The 21,741-nt window shown below is 39.5% G+C and overlaps 1 protein-coding gene and 1 long non-coding RNA gene across 4 annotated transcripts in view; one reads left to right on the plus strand and one right to left on the minus strand.

Moving 5' to 3' along the window:
• LRRC63 (leucine rich repeat containing 63) overlaps positions 1-6,960 on the minus strand; it is a 29,936-nt gene extending 22,976 nt beyond the window's left edge. For 2 of the 3 annotated variants that reach the window (XM_075199720.1, XM_075199718.1), the window contains exons 1-3: positions 6,751-6,960; positions 3,712-3,791; positions 987-1,100 (exon numbers count right to left, since the gene is read on the minus strand). In XM_075199720.1, coding sequence (XP_075055821.1) covers positions 987-1,098 — 112 coding nt within the window. In that variant the 5' untranslated portion in view covers positions 1,099-1,100; positions 3,712-3,791; positions 6,751-6,960. Of the gene's footprint in view, positions 1-986; positions 1,101-3,711; positions 3,792-6,701 lie in introns of all 3 variants that reach the window. The other variant, XM_075199719.1, reaches the window with a different exon arrangement.
• On the plus strand, positions 6,741-21,563 carry LOC142141335 (uncharacterized). Its single transcript, XR_012688649.1, has 3 exons — positions 6,741-6,993; positions 19,447-19,687; positions 20,323-21,563. It is a non-coding gene; the product is annotated as an uncharacterized LOC142141335 (long non-coding RNA).
• Positions 21,564-21,741: the final 178 nt, after the last annotated feature.

Genomic DNA, 21,741 nt, shown 5'->3' on the forward strand with positions numbered 1-21,741 from the left:
TTTCAGAAGAATAGAGTACAACATTTATTTCCACCCATGATCAGACCCTTGACTCTCACTCATAGCACCCAAATTTAAGATTTGTCGTATCGAGCCAATGTGCGAGAGGGTGGTGTGCCCACATCACGCTAGGGTGTGCCACGACTCCCGGACCTGGCCTGCCCAACGCACCCTCCTCTTTCCTGAAAGCAGCCCTTCAATGCTGCGCATACTTGTCAGTGGTACACAGTGCCCTATTATTCAGTAGGCTGACTAGGCTGCAGCCTAGAGTGCAAGATTTTTGGGGGTGCAAAATTATGACAAGGAGAGTTAAAATATATGATAATAGCTATTCTCCAAAGTAAAAAGAAAACATGAAAGAAAAGTATAGAAAAGATTTAATCTTGACCTATTCCTATGATAAAGGGTGCAAACAATGAGTTATACTGGGGTGGGCGCATGAGGATAAGTGAGTAGGAGAGACAAGAACAGCAACAGGTGCAGGTGGATCAGTCTCTCCTTCACCTTCACCCTCAGTAGTGCTCTTGCATACTTCCATTAAAACACAAGGAGCGGCAAAGAATGACGTTTAAAAAGCCAGGTAGAGCTGATTTTTGGAAAATGCATACATAGCCATTGGTGGGGGGTGAAGGAAGTTGGATTTTAAATTAAGTACAAGTGAGTTTTTACCTTTACTTGGTGTAAAAGGCGAGAGGGCACTACGAGCACATTAGCATAGTACAGTGTGAACCATTAATCAGGCCCTGGTGGTACACGTGGCATTTAACAAGCAATCAACAGCGACATACCTCAGAAATGTCCTGACCCGAGGACCGCCCCCTCGAATTGGGACTGTCCCACCTAAATTGGGACAGTTGGAAGTTATGCTCACTCTATTCACTATTTCATACATTTGCTTCATAGTAATATAAGTGATCCTGATCTTCATCACAATTATATTCTGTATATTAAACGTAGTTATTAATATGTTGAATGTGGTATTATACCTTTCTCCTTAAGTGTGACTGGCCTCTTTACATTGAGCACAGGTAAGACTTTAGGAGGAAGAGGTCTACGCAGCAGCTTTGGTGGTTCCAGCGACAGACATGGGAGCTCCATAACTATGTAAAATGAAACACATAACTATATGATTCAGGTACAGTAATAATCCTTAATCCTATTTGTATGTTCATTTCTCAGAATGTAATACACAATAATAATATTTATAAATACATAATAATAAATACAGTAACATATCAACAAAAACATTATATGTGTTCATTTTAGTCACTTTTGGTTTGTGGAAAGTAATGTTTTGTGCTCAGCCCAAGTATTCTTTAAACTGTGTATACTGCATTATTATTGCTATAGCTTCTTTAATAGAATAAGTTACATTTAAACAGTTATCCCTACTAAAAACTACAGTGATGAGCTTAAAATGTCAAAATAAATATTTTAGTAACTCCGTCTTAATAAAAATACTTGTAAACTTTGTAGTAACATTTTAATAGAATAAACAACCTAAAGAGTTTCAAAATACCTGGAATTTCCCATCATTAGGTATAATGGTTTCCAGCATATGTGATAGAGGGGCCACATGACAAACATAACTAACAACTTATTAGAGTTTCTACTACTTTCACCCCTTATATGTAGTTTCTGTGTTATTAAGATATAACTCCATCTTTTATGGCTAAAATGCTTAGACCCTGAGGACAAATATTCTACAAAAACACCCTAGGTGGGGGCTTATATAAAAATATTAATTTATGATGATATGCCTGCATTAACTTTCACACAGTGGTAATTATAGCTGAAAAGGATATTAGCAATTGCTGTTGCTTAATATAGGTCTCAGTAAGGAGGAAGTGGGTGTGTGGAGGTAACGAGCAAGCAGTGAGAACTTAAGGCAAGATGTGCTGTAAGTGCTTTACACAATAAAGCCTTATTTATATACACACAGACATACAGTTACAATATAATGACAAGTAATGGCACAATTATGTATATTATCACCTATAAATAACTCTAAATAATACCTGAAATAAAGGATGTGTTTATTAACTGCAGTCTGTTTTAATAAAGCGGATATTGATGTTTCTTTATCTTGCATTACTTTGGGGCAATGCCCTGCTGATGTGATGTATTTTCCTATATAAAATAAATGCTCTGTATGGATTCACACACAAAGACAAGGTCAGGGATGTAAGTGCAAGCAGTACTGACATGCTTTATCATTTCAGCTTTTTGCAATATATCAGCCCCACTTCAGACAGTGTCATGGAGCTGTTGGAGTAAATGTAGCTGTTTGCAATATAGTGATAAGACTATACTTGACTTCTTGATGTTCCCTCCTGGGATATAGACGGGGGGAAGGGGGCATGGCAAACCATGTCATTTTGGCCCTACGATGATTTTAAAGCGGGGTCAGGGCCAAAATTACGCGATTCCCTGAGAATCCAGTCGGCTCTAATCCTACCCATTTCATTAGAATGTGGGCGATGCGGGAGGACTCCCTACTCTCCCGGGAGTCCTACCTGGAATTCAGGAGTCCCCCGGACATTCCGGGAGAGTTGGCAAGTATGGATAAGACTGAACAATGTACTTTACTTTAATGCTTCATATATAAAAAAAATATTGGGGAAGCACTGATAAAATAGCACATCATTTATTCAAATACACTTATCTCATAAATAAGAATTTTGTTGCAAAGACATACAATATATAATAATTACAATAAAACCGGTATTTTCCCAATCTATATCAATCCGGATTGAATATACAGGCATAAACGTGTTTGAACCTGTACTAACATATAATCATATTGATCGGAAATTGAGTGTAGTTCAATAGTCTCATGATAATAATATGCGCTCCCAAATTGGATTGTAAATCTGAGATCTCAAATAGTCCTACTGAAAATACATCAGTGTTATCTCTCAATCAAATGTTGAAAGCTCCTGTGTAGCCACACTAATTAATAGAGTGTACCTAATACGGCATCTCCACCAAAACTTAAGGAACTCCAACGTTATCAATCAGTCCAATGTTAATGGCTCCTGTGTAGCTAAAAAAATATACAAAGTATATACTGTACTGTGACGGCATCTCAATCAATCTTTGGGAACTCCTTAGATGTATCAATTATGACGCCAATCCAAATCCAGTATTTGTGTATCATTAGTGAACTTATGTTTCTGAAGAGTCCTTAAATGGTGTCGTCCGTTGGAATGGCCATTCAATCCGGATAGTGTATTGATACAACACACGTAAAGCGGCTGATAGTATTCTCGCCACCGATCGGGATTCGGGAAGTGAGGTCACTGACGCGTTTCTCCGTCTGTGTTGACGGTTTCATCAGAGGCTTTATATATAAAATCAGTATGGTATTTGAAAACCACTGTGGAGAAAGGGGCCTAACCATTCTGCTGTCTAGGGTAGCATCTGAAATAGCACCTTCGCAATCAGAGCAGTTGTGTTCACTTTAAAAGATAAAAATTTAATTTTTGAAGCATTACTAGAGCTATTAACGGGAAAACACCACTTATTGATAATTATTTGTGTTTAACAAAACAAAACCTTTATTTTGATCTTTGAATGAGTTACTTCTATTTATATCTGCTCTTTGAAGATAGCAGTTTGGAAATCTAATGTATTTGCATTATAAATTGATTACAGATGTCTGTATAGTATACACCTGGGATTTAGATGTAAAGGACAATAATTAATTACCTCTTCTAATGGAGAGGTTGTCATTTCACTAGGTCACAGAATGGCAGCTTTCATTATCTCGCTTCACCAAATATGAGCTCCTGCAACATACAACCAACATAACAGGTCACATTATGTTTGAACACATTATAAGTATAAGGCATAATTATATCTGGATCCCTCCCTTGTGTATAATTAACAATAATCATATAGAACACACCTGTGCTCACACATTAACAAAGCATTCAGAATGTTTAATCCCCAGAGCTAAATTCTGTAGTCCTGAGTCATTAGGGAACGTATCTGCCGATCTTGTGCGTATCGTCCGCAAAATCACTCAGACGGACAATACACAACAGAACATAGGTTCAAGTGATGTTCGAGCGCAAACAACACTTATTACAGTCTACGATTTCCGGGAGGGAATGAGGTGGGGAATTGGCGGGTTGGCGTAGGGAATGTACAGTAAGGGTGTTCCTGTGCAGCCATGCCAAAGTCAAACTCAGGCGCACACAGAAGTACTCTGGTTTTCTGCCGTATCTCTTGCTTCAGCTTATTTACAGATTTTATAATCCACAGAGATATTGTACGTATACTGCAGTGTCTGATTTAGGTATTGGATGTGTACTGCAGTGTCTGGTCTAGTAGAGCAGCGTAAACCTACATCCGTAGTCATCACCACACAAATCTTGAGATCCGCTCCTTGTTGACTTCTGGAGTATGCTGCGCCAAGTTACGTGCAGTTTAAAACAAAGTCACGATGCGCTCAGTATATGTGCTTTAATGACTAAGGTCCCATGTGTATGGTGTACAGATGAAGACATTAACTAGTGTTGTTTTCATAAAGTTGGTAACTTTAAGACCTGAATCTTATTGCCAAATTGGTGAATTTCGAAGTCAAACCAGCAACTCAGAAAATTGCTAATTTTTTCAAGGCACCCCTAAGCCAAAATAATTACCAAGTAGTCCCCCACCTTGCTTACCACCGGCCCAGGCCGCAGCACCTCTATGAGATCGCTGTGGCGCACATTTTGGGAACCACTGTTGTAATGTAACATTCCTAACAACTGACTTAACATGGTTAAACAACCACTTATGTGTCACAGCTAACCAATAACTGATACAATGCAGCTAACCAATGAGTGTTGTGGCACAGCTAACCAATAATTGATAAAACACAGCTAACCAATAACTGATAGAACACAGAGAGCCAATGACTGATAGAACACAGCTAGCCAATGAGTGTTGTGACACAGCTAACAAATGACTGATAGAACACAGATAACCAATGACTGATAGAACACAGATAACCAATGAGTGTTGTGACACAGCTAACCAATGACTGATAGAACACAGATAACCAATGACTGATAGAACACAGATAACCAATGAGTGTTGTGACACAGCTAACAAATGACTGATAGAACACAGATAACCAATGACTGATAGAACACAGATAACCAATGAGTGTTGTGACACAGCTAACCAATGACTGATAGAACACAGCTAACCAATGAGTGTTGTGACACAGCTAACCAATGACTGATAGAACACAGCTAACCAATGAGTGTTGTGACACAGCTAACCAATGACTGATGTGCCATAGATAAAACAGCTAGCAATCAACAACACAGCTAACAAATGACTAAAATAACACACCTATAATTTTTAATTATTATTAACTGATATGCACAAACACTGATACAAAATGTATAGAGGGCCCAGTCATTATGAACTTACAATCTAAAGCAGAGGGAAAATGTAACACACAATATCATATCCTGAATAGTTGTTAAACCCACAAAACAGCAACTTCAGTGATGTCACCATTTTCTAATAGATGGATGAATGTATTCTTCTAAGTATTGGTTAGGCCCACAAAATAGTTGACCCCACCCTGTGTAAATGACAGTCATATTATGTTTTTCTTACGAATAGTTTTTTTTTATATTAATATGAAAATGTAAATAGCGCATTTACGCCCATATGCTGAGCTATACACATCTAAAGGTCAGTGTGGATCGACACTAGTAGCATATGTGCCAGGTTTCTGCCAGACCCACGCAACGGACACTTACGTTTCACTTGCGGACATGTTTTTATCCATTTGTTTTATGTGCAACAAACCAGTGGCGGAACTACCATTGGTGCGGGTGCACTAGGGCCCATGGCAATTATTGGGCCCACTGCACAGCAGATGCAGAAGGTCGGAACTAGCGAGCTGTGGGCCCCTGGTTCCCTTCTCCCTCCTTCCCTGCACCGGGGCCCACAGCTCACTAGTTCCGCCTCTGCAACAAACGCATTTACTATTAGGCATCAATTTTTTTTTTACAGAAGCTCTCTAACACAGCAGCAACACCTCACTGTCTCATGTACACACAAAAGCATAATATATGCCCGGGAGACGAAGAAAGCACCATTCAGCGTCAGCAGTGCGTTCACATAAAGCCAATCACAAGCGACTCACTGGTGCTATAGAGCATCATTATCCTCATCCATCCACAAAAAATATGGCTTTCTGCATCAGTTTGCAATTGCGCACACCCACCCTTACTGTACACAGCCTATGTTAGGACGCCCTTGTCCCTTTCTGGGCACGTGCTGAGTGATTTCATGCAACTTACACCATGTTTACTGGCAGTAATATTTACTCTGAGTCAGCCCCTTTGGGAGACTGAAAGTGCAGTAAAAAATTTTATTGGTTATTTCCTAAAAGGGAGTTATGTAATTTGCAAAAAGCGAATTATTTAAAATTAATTTTATATTGAGACAAAGTTCTGTATATTGTGGAAACATTTGTGATGCAGTAAATGTCACTGACAACTACAGCAGTAGAGAACTCTTCTCTGTAAACAAATGTTACGTTATATTATTGCTATAACTTGCTTATGAGTTTGAATGTTAATCACAGTTACGATCCCTTTGTCCAGTGGCTGTATGTGATCGTGTTAGACAGAGATAAACGTGTGAGACAAAGAAACACAGAGATATATAACACATACACAAAGTACCAGCTATATCAGGGTGTCTGCAGACAATAGTGACTCATGTACAACCCACCAGCGCCCACAGGACAGCACATGCAGGGTCTGTAGCTTCTCTATCTCCTCGGCTGACAACAGATCCCGATGTACCAAGGTCGCAGAGAGTCCATAGCAACCAGACCAAGTAACACACCGACAAGCCGGCTCTCAGAGCGCATGCGCAGACGGCCGCCCGCGCTGGAATTTCAGCTCATGCATTCCGAAGGTGTGCACAAGGGATAGGATGACATGGTCCAGCCTGCTTATTACAAAGTACTGTGTAAGTGAATGTACTAGAAGTGATATAAGATGACTTCCGGGAAACTTTGTTGTTGGGCAAATTAACCAGTACACGTATCTGTGCATACAAAGATAGCACAGTTCACTTACCTGACTACACTGAACATAACAATTACATTTAACAAAACATTGATCTACCCATAATGACCTGACTACTGGAACAAGTGTTTTGCTGCAGTTCATGTACGCCTCTAGGGGGCGGCAATCTCGAGCTCTTGTCAGGGGAGGATCTAGAATTTTTTTAGGGGGGCGATTTAGAGTCTAAAATTCAAATTTTAGACCCCATCCCTTATTTACTTTTATCAGTGTACTGCCTGTAGCTGCACACTATGTGCTGCAGGTGGGACATACTAAAAGGAATGGCAATTGACTGCTATGATAGCAATTTGATATTTTTTGTATATTTAAAAATAATCTTATACTTCTGAATTATATCTTTCACACACTTATTGCTAAGATACTTTGTCTTGTTTTACATGGAATGACAGCCAATTATTATGGAATGACAGCTGTTTTATAAATGCAGAAATGTAAAAAAAAAAGTGCTGTTCTGTCATGGAAAACATGTATTTCTCCCAGATCCCCTAATCTCACACACTAAACCCTTTGCATATGCGCTCCCCCATACGTGTACCCCACTACACAAGTGTCATACTGTGGAATGACGGCTGATTACTATGGAATGACAGCTCTTTTCTAGCTATCTCAATGCAGAAAAGTCAAAAGATCTGCTATTCTGTCACGGAACTCACCCTTATTTCTCCCAGATCTCCTAATCCCACACACTAAATCATTTACATATGCGCTCCTCTACACCTGTACCCTACTACACAAGTGTCATAATGTGGAATGATGGACAATTACTATGGAATGGCTCTTTTATACACCATGTCAATGCAGAAATGTCAAACAAAATGCTGTTCCATCATGGAAAACACCCTTATTTCTCCCCAATCCCCTAATTCCACACACTAAACCCTATGCATATGTGATCCCCTACACCTTCACCCCACTACACAAATGAGATCATGTGGAATGACGGTTGATTACGATGGAATGACTACTGTTTTATATTCCTTAAGAATAACACAGGAATATATTGGAGACTATAGTCATAACCGTAAAAGGAATAAAATAAAAAGAAGTGCAAGTTCTCACACAAGTCTGGAATAAGGTCCATTGTTTAAGAAGAGTTCTAGTTGGCAGCAAACCATAAATGGTCAATATCCAATTGAAATGTCAGGGATGGTGGCCATCCAGAGAATGGTTAGAGCAGTGGTTCCCAAACTTTTGCAGTTCGCGGCACCCTTAGAGTCTCCATAATTTTTTCAAGGCATCCCTCCAAAACAATTACAGAGCAGTCCCGTTTTATAAGTAGTTGGGTCAAAAAACGTAATAAGTATTTAGGTCAGGACAGAAATACTTATTTAGTTGTATGCAAAAATAATACACATAAATCCAAGGGAAAATAATATTTTTATATATATTTTTAAATTATATTTCTGTCAAAGAATAATTTACAGCTAACTCACACTGTGCCCCTTCATCCACACACTCTGTGCCCTCCTTCATCTCCACACACTCTGTGCCCTCCTTCATTTCCACACACTCTGTGCACTCCTTCATCTCCACACACTCTGTGCCCCTGCATTCACACACTCTGTGCCCCTGCATCCACTCACTCTGTGCCCCTGCATCCACTCACTCTGCCACCTCTGCATCCACTCACTCTGTGCCCCTGCATCCACTCACTCTGTGCCCCTGCATCCACTCACTCTGTGCCCCTGCATCCACTCACTCTGTGCCCCTGCATCCACTCAATCTGTGCCCCTGCATCCCCTCACTCTGCCCCCTTTGCATCCCGGGAGCCAGGAAGAGAAAAAAAAACAAAAACGTACCAATCCGGCAGCGCCCGAGACCCAGCAGTCCGGCTCTGTAACGCATGTACGCCCCATCAATGGGACGCAATCTCGGGCTCAGCAGCGGCTGACGTGACCGCTGCTGGTAATTAGCGCCAGCCTGACACTATTTAAAGAGACCTCTGTCACCTTTAGGATGTCAGAATATCAGGTTCCACCACTACTCCAGCGTTTCCAGAGATTTGTCTGCGCTCCTGGTTATTGACTTCGGCTTGCTCTTGACTTTCCTTTATAGAAGGCTGCTATATTCTCGTGGATTCTGACCTTAGTTTGTTTCCTAACACTTCTTTTGGACTTCTATTTGGTACTGCCCTTGCCCGCCTGGTTCTGTCCCGGATCGCATTCTACTTCTGCTTCGCTGGCAGCTGTATTGGAGAACTGCAACCTGCGCACCCCTTGCAGCCAAATCAATACCTCCCTTGTGGGGATCCCTGGTGAAGACAAAGGGCGCGTTAGACTACGTGCCTCCGGTTTCAGCAGCGCAAATACCAGCAGGCAGCACCTTACTTGGGCGTGACACAGAGTCAAATTTCCACAGTGCTTTCCTCTCCCTGGGCAAACCCCTGGCTCTCTCCCTCTTAAACATCGGTGGGTGCTGGAGCAGGGGGTTGGAGGGGGAGTGGAGATGAGCTGGGTTGCAGACAAAATGTCTGGACTAATCCTGTGGAGGACATCAGATACTAATTGGCCTTTCCCACCTCCAGATATAGGATAGCAGTCAACTCCTCACCTGTGTCCTGGAACTTGATCCTTACCCATAACCCACCTGGCTTCACTGCAATATCAACAATATACAATAAACAATATACATATTTACAATGAGCTACAATGTCCCCTTATCCACATGTAATTAGACACTGTATAAGTACATGTTGTAAAACTAAACATTTTGTGAGAAACGAGGGACAGGCTGGTTGAAGGGATATAAAGCTTGTTTCATCACAAACATATTACCTTTTAAACATTCTCTGCTGTCCACTAGCCCCATTTCACTGTGAGGCTATTATCACAACAGCCTGTGTTGAACTTGGGTATAGTTGCCCACGGGTATGCCCACTCAACGAAACCTTAGCTGGTATGTGTACAAAATGAGTTAGTATAAAGGTGCCTGAGATTTATCATGGTTGATTTCAAGAGCTTAAATCCAGAATGATATGAAGATGTAGTTGAAGGATTACCTTTATTCCATCTCACTCCTAATATTATTTTGGCCAGAATTATCACATGTACATTAAAAACAGAAATTGATCTATAATAGTCACACAAGGTTAGATGATGTCTTGTCTTAAAAACCTAGTAAGGGCTCATTGATTAGGTAAGATTTATCCATTTTCTAATGCCAGATTATATAGTTTTAGCAAGCTATGGGCTAGGCCTTCTCCCCCAACCTTGTATACTTCAATTGGATAACCTTCTGTGTACCTTGAGATTTTCCTTTGGGAAATGAGGAAATTGATTCCTCCACCTCCTCTGGAGAAATATTAGCTTCTAGGAATAAGTGGTCATCCAATTATAAGATGGGAAAGGATCCGCTTTTCAAATAACTCTCAATACCGGGGAGGGACGGCGAGAGGGTACTTATTGAAGAGGCAGATCATTTGCTGTTTATTTCAGAAAAACAAGCACAGATTTCTACAGGATCCTCTTTACTAATATCCGTTGATTGGGTAACTAGCATTGGGGCATATAGAGGAATAGCTTACCCGTCTTACCCTCATATTCAACAATATTTTGGAAATTTACAATATTTTGGAAATTTACAGTACATATTGAGGCTCATTTTGAATTAGAACTAAACATTTGTTTTTTAGTATAAAATACATTTTTGTTCTGCGCATGCGTACCAAGAAAACTTATGAATGCTTCTGTATTAAAATTATTGCTTATCCCTGACTCGTGCCTCCTTATGTTAAGGCAAGAGGCGGGAGAGCAAGTGTAGACAGAGTAGAGTAAAGGCATGTTCACGTAATTAGAGGTTGAAGCAACCTCTGATTCACTAGTCATATATGTTTTGGGTGCTCGACCCCTGGAACAAATATCTGTGCTGATGATCCATACGGACTTACAGTGCATGGATCTTTGCAGTGTAAAAATAACCCCATTTAAAGCAGTTTATTTTCCCTAGAAGGCAATTCAAATACATTTAAAGCATGCATTTGCATCTTTATTTTTCTTACATATCCTCCTACAAATCATTATATCCTTTTTAAAAGCTCTCTAGTTGGCAAAGAGAAATGCCTGCAGACATAAACACAGCCTACTATACTTACACAGACTCACAGCTCTCAGCATATCATGTGATGGCAGAGGGGCGAGAAGGAGGATGTCACTGTGTATCGAGAGCGTAGAGTGTCATTCCAAAGCCTCTCTGCCCTCTAGATTATGTACCATGTGACTGTGGATGGTAGTCTAGAATCGTAAATCATTAATAACAACCTGAAGAAAAATCACAAAGGGAAAAAGAAAAATACCAGCACTCTATAGCCTGCCACAGTAATTTATGGTAAAAAAAATACACCTGATTTTATGGGATTGCTGTGTCAAATACATTTAGAAAATAAAATCCATGTGCCACAATCCTCACAGTGATCCAAGCACCGGCGCTTATAGCCTGTGCTAGTTGGCTGGGGTGGCCACAAAAGAACAGGGAAACCTGTTGTTTGGGAGTCCACTGTCATAATGTGGCACAGGGCTGAATTTCCTAGGAGAATCAAGCCCCCGACCCCTCCACCCCTCTTAGGACAATGACAGCTCGTCCCAAAAACTGTGTGCGGTGGTTGTTTGGGTAATAGTGTTAAATAGGAAACAATTTTATTTTGTATATGGTGTGAGGATACAACCCTTAGCTGGCATGGCAGTTACCCTCTGTGGGATTCAACTCACTCAAGTAGACCTGAGTATATCCAAAATAAGGCTTTATTACGACAGCATAACACCACAAGACGTTCACAAGGTACTGGGTAAATGGTAGCATGTACCCTCCAGCAGCCTCTTGCAGTCAACACTCCAAAGTAATAATCTCAGTCTTTTTCAGAGTCTTACCCTCCCACAATATTACCACTACCATTTAGCTAGACAGTTACCATGTTGCCCAGCCTGGGATACTGGCTCACACAGACCCTGTCCTTGTAGGGTTTCCTCCAGTGGCACTACATGCCTGCCCTTTTTGCTGATGTCTTGTACAGATCCTCCAAGCTAGAATAGCTCTCTTGGAATTCAGCTTATATCCTTGGCTGTATACACAGGGAGTAGGGTCAAACGTCTCAATCCTCCCCCTTTCAGCAGGGGTCTATCAATGGACACTTTAACTGTTTGACATACCATCTCTGTTACCTTGATTATACAATGAAATCGCTTGACTGGATTAGCTATTTGACTGGATACACTAAACAAAGGGTTACAATATAACATCAAGGAATGACACTTCACTCTTGCGTGAAACAATAAGACAATTGACACATTGTATCTGCAGCATTACAGTCTGAGTCTGTAATACATTTTGATACAATAACAGTTATATTGATACATGTTAATACATTTCCCAATGCTATTTCAGCCAGTAACTTACCTAATTACCTCTTAGATTACCTGTTGACCTAGCAAATTAACGTGGGCTGCTAGATAACTATGTCAAGTCACTCAGACATTGTTCTGAATACAAACCAGATCTAAGCCACATTTCATAACAATGGACATTTGAGACAAATGGTAATTACCTGAGCTAACACAGGCAAAATGACTTCTGCTGTCATGTTATATTAACACAATATGGCAATATTCTTTTCTATTTCAAATACATCAAATATTGCAGGTAATAGCATGGGCAAAATGTACCTAATAACATGCAATAATAATACACATAATACACCGATTCTCTGGTGTATATGTAGACTGGGCCTTTAAACTGTGAGAAACGGGATGAATAAAAAGTCCTCAGTCCAGTAGCACCCCATTTCGTCACATAGGGCACTACATGTTCCAGCAAGCGCTGTTGGCCATAGACTGCTTGGGTAGTCTGGCATTTGTGGAAGTACAAGTGCCAGCATACCCATGGCTGCTAGAGCATGCTGACACTTATACAACGACAAGCACCAACATGCCCTGGGAACCATGTGAGTGCTGAAACCTGTAGTGCCACATGAAAATATTGTAAAACACAAACACACACAGTAAAAAAAAAACTTTATTTAAATAAAGATTCACCCAGTCCCTCATTCACCTATTTATTAATCACCTAATTCCACATGGATCATCTTCTTTTTACAAGCTTTTAATCCACAGGAGAAACCGATACCATTTGGACAATGCTCAACAGATACTTTGTGGAGCCCTGGCAACTAACCAAAACAGAGGGGGTTTGCTCTGATATGTCAGAGCTTGAGAAAGCTGTAATGAAACTCAATGTGTCAATGAGGTTAATTGATAAAATGTATGAATGTAGGAGTAAGGATCATTCATGCATTTGTTCAATGAACCTCATTGATAAAGTGCAGTTCATTGTGGCAATACAGCACATGAAATATAGCCTCAACTAACCAATCCAAGCTGCTTTTTCATGATCTGACCAATCAGAGTGAAACCGCTCTATATTAGTTAGTTGCGGATAGGCCTCTATTGGTTAGATGCAAGGAGCAGGTAAGCATCGTCCATATGTTTTTCTTCTTCCATGTGGACTAAAAGCTGGGGGACATTATTTACTTATGTTTTAATACATTATGATTTCATCATCATCAAATTTATGAGTTTAAACGTATCATCATGGGGGTGCATGTAAATGCCCCAATTTTGCTGCAGTATTTTTCACATGAATTTTTCTACACAAATGCATCCAACTCTAAATAACCCTCATTGCCTTTCAATTGCTTGCCATTTATTTTAACCTTCCCTATACTTAGAAATGACACATTTTGCTGTATGTAGATTGAGCACCAGGTCCTTTTCATTGATTATTCTTCAGTAAGCCCTTATTTTGTGCAGTAAATTGGTCCCTGGTAAATGCCTTTTGCGCATCCCAAACTATAACAGGGCAGAACTTTTATTATAAAAATAAATCCCATAGCTTCAGGTTACATGACACTGTATCGCCAGCCAAATTGGTTCTAATCTCCAAACCCAGTCATGTCTACGATGGGTTTAAGGATCAGCAGAAAAACAGGAATAAGGATGTGCAGTAGGGTGCTTATACCAGTCTCACTGAAATAATGGTAGCAAAAGAAATCAGCATGACCCAGTAAGGTCCATCTGATTTCAATCTATCCAAGTTATCCTGGATATTATAAAAAAAGAAATCAAGACATTAGAGTGGAAGGCTCTGGAACAGTACATCATTACTCTATGGAGAAGGAAAACATACATTGATTAGGTTAAACCTATCCTTTGGATTAATATGACAAGCATGCATTCACCATCCAGATGATTTTCTAATAAGAATTGAGACTTCTCTAGCATATCAGGAGTAAGGGCTATGGTAACAACTCCCAAACCTGGGGGTAAATGTATCAAGCTGAGAATTTTCTGGCGGGTTTGAAAAATGACGTTTTTGCCTATAGCAGCCAATCAGATTCTAGCTATCATTTTGTAGATTGTACTAAATAAATGATAGCTAGAATCTGATTAGTTTTTCAACCCGCAGGAAAACTCTCAGCTTGATACATTTATCCCCAGGTCCTTTACCACAAGGAAATGCTTTCCCACCATATGTGTTTCTTACAATAATATAAAATTATTCCATTTATTCATTTAACCATATTTTAAACTTCTCTTAAATGTCTCATTCAGCCCCATTAAGTTCCAGGACATTATTTTCAGTTGAGCAGCCATATAATATGTAATATGAATATACATACACATTGGGAAAAGGAAAATAATAAAAAGTAACAAACATCAGAGAAAACAGATACAACACTGAATAATATCCCAGCTAAAATCCACCCTGCTTTCCTTACCCCAACGATGAGGCTTATATTATAAAATTATAGAGAGACACGTCAATGACACTGTATTTTGGATGTTACTACAAAGAGCTAAACAGGATTTTAGCACTCAATCTTGCCCTCACCTATCACCTCTATTTATAATGTTCAGGGTGTATCAGGTTTGTTGTATCTGTGTGATCTATGCATGTGAACAGTGTGTACCAAGTGTGTGATATCAGTGTGGTCTGTGTATATTGCTCAGTGTGTACCAGCTGTGTGATATCAGTGTGATCTGAGTATATTGTTTAGTGTGTACCAGGTGTGTGATATCGGTGTGATCATAAAGGGACACAATGATTGAATGGTGCACAGTGGCATTATGTGTAGGGAATAGTTATGGCATGATACTACTGGCATCATGTTGGTCACAGTGAAGGCATGATGTAGGAATCATAATGATAGCATAATGTGATTGGTACAGTGAAGACATGATGTGGGAAGCATAGTGATGGCATAATGTGATTGGCACAGTGAAGGCATGATGTAGGAAGCACAGTGATGGCATAATATGATTGGTACAGTGAAGACATGGTGTAGGAATGATAATAATAACGTGGGGCGCCCAGTGAGGCAACGACTGGTTTCTGGCCCTATAGCTAGTGCACACAGCATTTCAAATATACAAGGCTAGCACCCTGTTAGAAAGAGAGACTTCAGATAATAATATATTGGGGGAGGACTAATGAGAAGATGCAGTGCCTGTGATTGGGGATTCTCATTGCACCTCCCACTCCCATCCCCCAAAACATCACACACCCTGGTTTTCAGCTGGGGCTGTGATACTAATAGAGTCTGGGGAAAACATATGTGTGGAGCAGTCCCCCATAGTTCTGGGAGCAGAAGAAGTATATTATATATATATATATATATATATATATATATATATATATATATAGTGCTAATTTTTGTTATACATAGTGCCTTGTATACTGTGCAGAGGCGGAACTAGCGAGCTGTGGGTCCCGGAGCACCGCTCCTGCTGCACCAATGGTAGTTCCGCCACTGATACTTTGTATTTAATATAAGAAACATGTTGTTAAGCATGCAATGCTCACTCCATCTGTGAGCAATAGACAATAATCTCTTATCTTTACGTTTTCAATCTGAAAAGGTCTATCAAATATAAAATATAAAAAGATAAAACATAATGTTAAGTTAATTACAGTTCATTTGTCTAAGGATTTTCTTCTTTCAGATTCTGCAACACTGGCTGTATAGTTCCTCATTTCACACAAACAAAATTGAAGAAACATATTACTATATTTAACATATGGATGGTGAAATATAATTTTCCCATCTAGTTACAATTGTGAAGTTATTTGTTTATAATTTATAATGTACACCCTTTAGTGTAATTTTTATATTTTTTTTAAAAAACGTTGGAAAATGTCAATTTGTCCAGGATTAGTCCATTGACAATTCAGTTTTTTTTTTTTGTAGATGTTCTTGTTATTTTTACATTGTATTAAAGTGATTTTCCCATTTTAGCCCAGATGTCAGAAACAGTAATTTGCACCATTTATTTCAGTTCTCAGGCCATACTTTGGAGATGCCACAAAATTCCTTGGGTTGAAGCGCTGTGCCTTGATAGTCTGCAGGTGCACTCATAGAGGAAAATTTATCAAGCTGCAGGTTTGAAAAAGTGGAGATGTTGCCTATAGCAACCAATCAGATTCTAGCTGTCATTTTGTAGAGTATACGAAATAAATAATAACTAGAATCTGGTTGGTTGCTATAGGCCTTACTCTCAGTTCTCGAGAGAGGGAATTGGACTTCTGCTCATTATGTAAATATTGAGGAGCTGCAGTTGTTCCATTCCGGAGCCATTTTCACCACACACATACGTCCAACAGCACTGACACCGACATTTTCCTCACCTGACTGCCTGCGCTTCAGTATTCTTTTCTACATTACAGTAGTAGTGTGATACTAGGGGGAGCTCCCATAGAAAAGGTACAAGGGGGATGTCTACCTAATTAGCAAGGGTTTTACAATGGTTACTTTGTCTAATAAAAGTGGTCAAATATACAACCATTTTTATTTTAGCTTAGTTTTCCATAAAGTATTCTTCTAAATAAATGCATGGCAGATCAGAGGACTTTCTGAATGGAGTTTGTAATTGTTGTTGAATACCCAAGTGCACAGCTTGTGAATCAGGAATTGGTGATATATTAGTTATTAGAGATTATAACAATGTTGCCTGTGCTTGTGTAATAAAGTTAAATTAAAGCATATTTGCCTAGTAGCACTTCTCTGTATATCATTGTAATTCTTTTTCGTTTATTACAATTTAAGGGGCATATTCAATTAGGGTTTGCGCAGTATTGCCGGTAATACGGTACCGCAATAACGGGGATTTTCGTACGCAACCCTAGGGGCTGCGAACGAAAATCCACGTTATTGCGGTACCATGGATTAAGTTCGCGGCCCGTTCCGGCGCGATCCCGCGGACCGGTATCGTAATTTAATATGCCCCTAAGAGTGGACATTCAAAATGATGATGGGACAGTAACCTGAGGAACATACATTTCCACATTCATTCTCAGGAAATAAAAAAACGTCCTTTCCAAACAGGCCAAATGTGTCCCCCTCACACAGGTATGAAATTGTGCCTCACAGTAACCAGAGTTCACCACACAGTGCACTTCCATCATTGTTTTGGCTGTTAGTCCGGCTAGCCTATTGGTCACCGATCCTTCTGAAGGCCCCACTTGAGTAACGGGGGTGAGTTTTTTGGGCCATGGGTACAGGGCAGGACTGGAAGGGCATAGAAGGGCCCAGATCTGCTCTTCTGAGAACAGAGAGGGTGGCCTGCGAGGCTGGCAGACCTTCCCCTCAGATGTTGCTATTTTCCACCCCTGTGTACATGTAAGGTTATTTTGAGGTACATTGGCTATATGTTGACATTTTAGTTATATAAGCTACATATAGGCACATAAAGAAACAGTTGGCTCAGATGTAAATTGGATTTAGTTTGTAATATAAAGAGCATGAGTATGCTCAGTTCACTAGGACTTTAACTAGGAACATCCACACAAGAAATGTTTAAATTAGATTCATGGGCTAGAGAATGGGTATTTACAGGGATATTCCATGGTTTGTGGGCAAATGTCCTATACTTTGCTGGGATGATGTTTGTACCAACAAGGCACATGTAATCCCATGTAATAAAAATAGTCACACAGGGAATAGTGCCATGTGTAATAAAGAAGTACCCAATGCATCCTCATACTAGTGATTAGACTTAAATAAAGCTGGAATGAGTAGTATTAGCAGAAAAATGGAAAAGTTTAAGTAAAGGGAGAGGTCCTTACATGATAGTAGGTTTGTCTTTGACGTGATGATTTTACTCTTTCCACCATGTTCATTCCAAGCTGGAACAACAATCACCCCAAACAGATGTATTCCCATTTTCCAAGGGCTGTGGAATGTGTGAATGTGTTAGGCTGACAAATAGGAACATTTATAGACAAATTTGTTTAAAGGGCATAGAAAATTGTTACATGTCAGCATTATGGCAACTTCCTAGATTAACTATTGGGAAATTTGAAGACTATAAATTAGATTACTAGTCAGAATTCTAAAGCCAGCAATAGAATCTGACAGCAGCATAATCTGGTCAGAATTCTAAAGCCAATTATTCTGATGAATATCTTCTGTTCCTGCGAGGGATTACACAATGACCGCACTGTGAAAAATAATGGTTTGCTGTAATAAAGCTATTGTTACTTTTTCACTTTTACAGTTTTTCACTTTCACAGTAGTTGTCTTTATGTCTTCTTGGTGTAAATGGATTGCTGAATTATATATTCCAATGACTATGGGCAGTTGTATTACTGATAACTGCTAAATATAATGATTGATGTTTACATGAATACATTTACAGTAAAGGGTCTGCTGTGTTTAAGGATATTAAAGGATTATGAGTCTTGTTTGTGAGAGATAAGAGGGAGAAAACATTTATCTAACAAACTGTTTAATCATCTATTGTTTAAAATCCTGTAAAATGATACTATGCCCAGGGGTTAGAAGTTGAGGTGTATACAGTAGTGACATACCACTTCTCCTACTGCCTTCATGGTAAAACTATCTGCCATGTCACCACATCTAAATCTCTGTATCGCCACTTCTATATTTCCACTTCAACCACTGATTATGATTATGTGCAGATCCCATATCATATTTGGTGATGGAAATCCTTAGAGTGCATCTAATTATTCACATTATTAACATCTATTTACATCAGTAGTATGCAAGGATGTGCCTGCCCAGCTACACATTGCTTGGTCAGTTGCATCGAAATGTGTGTTGAGTGTTTTGAGAACATAAATAATCTTATGTAATGTATTGACGGACTGTCAGCAAATAAAATGTAGGATAAGTAACCACTATGTAATCTTTTCCAGGCAAATGTCTTAAATACTGTACGTAGTTTTTTATGTATTGAATGGGCTGATTCACAGATAAATGTTAAAGTTACTAAACTTGAACTATCCCAAAATACACCATACTTGCCGACTTTTAAAACCTCCCCTCTAGGAGATCCCGGTGTGGAGGTCAGGTGACAAGTGCAGGAGGGGGTGTGGTGACACCAACAAGTCAACGTGGCCCCACCCACTGCTATTGTATCCTGATATTCACAGCAATGCATAGCGGGGGGTTGATGACGAGAATCGTGTCATTAAGCCCTACCGCCACCTAGACCCGGGAGGATGCCGACTCTTCTGGGAGGACTATCTGAAGCTCAGAAACCTTATAAATATTCCGGGAAAGTAGGCAAGTATGTGATACACATCAACTGGTCACTTTCTATAGGTTTTCATGTACATATAACTTGCAAGCTAAAGGAAACCATGAGAAAATGATACACAATATATTTAAAGTATGTGGCTGAGTTAATTATCATTCATCATCTTTAGGATTATGTATAAATATTCTGAAAGAACATACTCATCTACCGTGATGTCTAGGCCCTGGATGGCAGGCACTGCAAAATAGCTGAGTTTACTGCAGATATCAATGTAGGGCCTAAGCAGAGTCATACAGTACCGAGAACTTCACAGAGCAGCAGTCTATGAGTTGCAGTCCATAAATTCCTCCTTACAAATAAAAACATTTGCAAGTAATATCAAACAAGGAGCACAGAGCATCGGAAAATAATCATATGATAAGATGAGTCATCGTCCACACTGTTGTCAGCAAGTGGATAAGTGCACGTCTTGCCCATGCCAGAAAAGCTTATGTGTTGTCTCATGAGCATGTAAACTGCTCTGGCATGGGCAACACATCTATTATGATGTATGGTGAATTTACTTGGTTTAAGTATACTTATCCTTGTTGAGAACAAAATAAATGACAATTGATTCTGAATTATCACTTTGGTTTTATGGTGAAATATTTTTTATTATGTTCCAGATCAGCAATTTCCCCATCCTCAGGGCAGGACACATCACTCAATTAATGCTTCTATGAGCATGAAAGTGTAAAACATATGCCATGGATTTCTATATACCGCTGATCTCCTAGCACTTAAACTCATGGGACATCCTGGAGTGACAAAAAAACGTCCTTTCTAAAACCAAATGTTAACCTTTGTCTCTTTTTCTTCCATTCCCTGTGGGGTATTTTTCTGTGATTCATAGCTATGACTATTTGTTGGGTAGTCATTCAAGGAAATGCTGGCTGGCTTTTACTTATAAACGCATAGAGTAACACTTTATAAGTGTATAATGTACACTAGTTTTTTATCTTAGCGTTTTGATGCACAGAAACCAAACCGACAACACTATAGTCTACACCAGTGATGGGCAACAGGAGGCCTCCGAACCTTCACCTGCGACCCCAACCTGCTTCATTATCAGATTTGTTTGTTCTCGCTTGTAACACTTCCTTAAAATGTCTGTGATGTGTTATCAGAGATAGGTGTCTCTCTCCTTAAATAAATGTATCATATTAACTTATTATTGAGAATAAGGGTAATGTGCGGTCCCTTTGAAGGCTAGAGGGCCACCCATGCGGCCACTGAAGTGTATCAAGTTGCCTATCACTGGCCTACACAATACACACTTGTTTTCTTTGCATTTCTTCAGCTGCAGATGTACTATTCTGTATTTTCTTTACTGTTTTTTATTTTGAATCTGAGAGAAAGTACAATAAAAATAGAAAAATATGCACATAAATGTATAGTAACTTTTTATTCAAGTACACAAGTGCATATTCCCACTCTTAGCAGATGTCCGTACAAGCAGTTTTATCTTTTCTAAATATGATTGTCTATTAGTGCATGATTATACCTTTTAAACTGGTTTCACAACTTTACTGACATGGTATTAAACATGCAACAGTGTTACTACCAGTGGTAGAGAGAGTGTAATTACCGTTGGGTACCAGAACATCTGGAGTTGTGCTATAATAATGAAAGCTGTGCTCATACCTTGTTCTACTAATTATTGTGGTATGGTTTTATTTACTGCCATAAGAAGTCCCATTGTACTGCAGTTTTATTATTGAAACCTCTGTTTATGCCACTTTATGAGCCAGAGATCATGTAAGAATTGTCAGAGTAGAGACCAGGCTGCAAATCATTGTGTGTCATATAAAGGTCTCAGACAACTGCAAAAAAAAAATGCTCTAAATTCAATAAAACTTCTCGATGAACTGTCTATGGAGTGATTGTGAATAAGCAATACATACATTGCAACAGACAACAAGTCTCACTCTCAACAGCACTCAGAGTTGCAAAAGCAAGCTAGGAAGTGGGTAACGGTGTTAACATCTTTTTGACTAATCAGGTGGCGCTGAAATAGAGGAAGGGTTAAAACGGTTGATATTTCC

The sequence above is a fragment of the Mixophyes fleayi genome, chromosome 2, assembly GCF_038048845.1.
Source record: "Mixophyes fleayi isolate aMixFle1 chromosome 2, aMixFle1.hap1, whole genome shotgun sequence".
NCBI lineage: Eukaryota > Metazoa > Chordata > Amphibia > Anura > Limnodynastidae > Mixophyes > Mixophyes fleayi.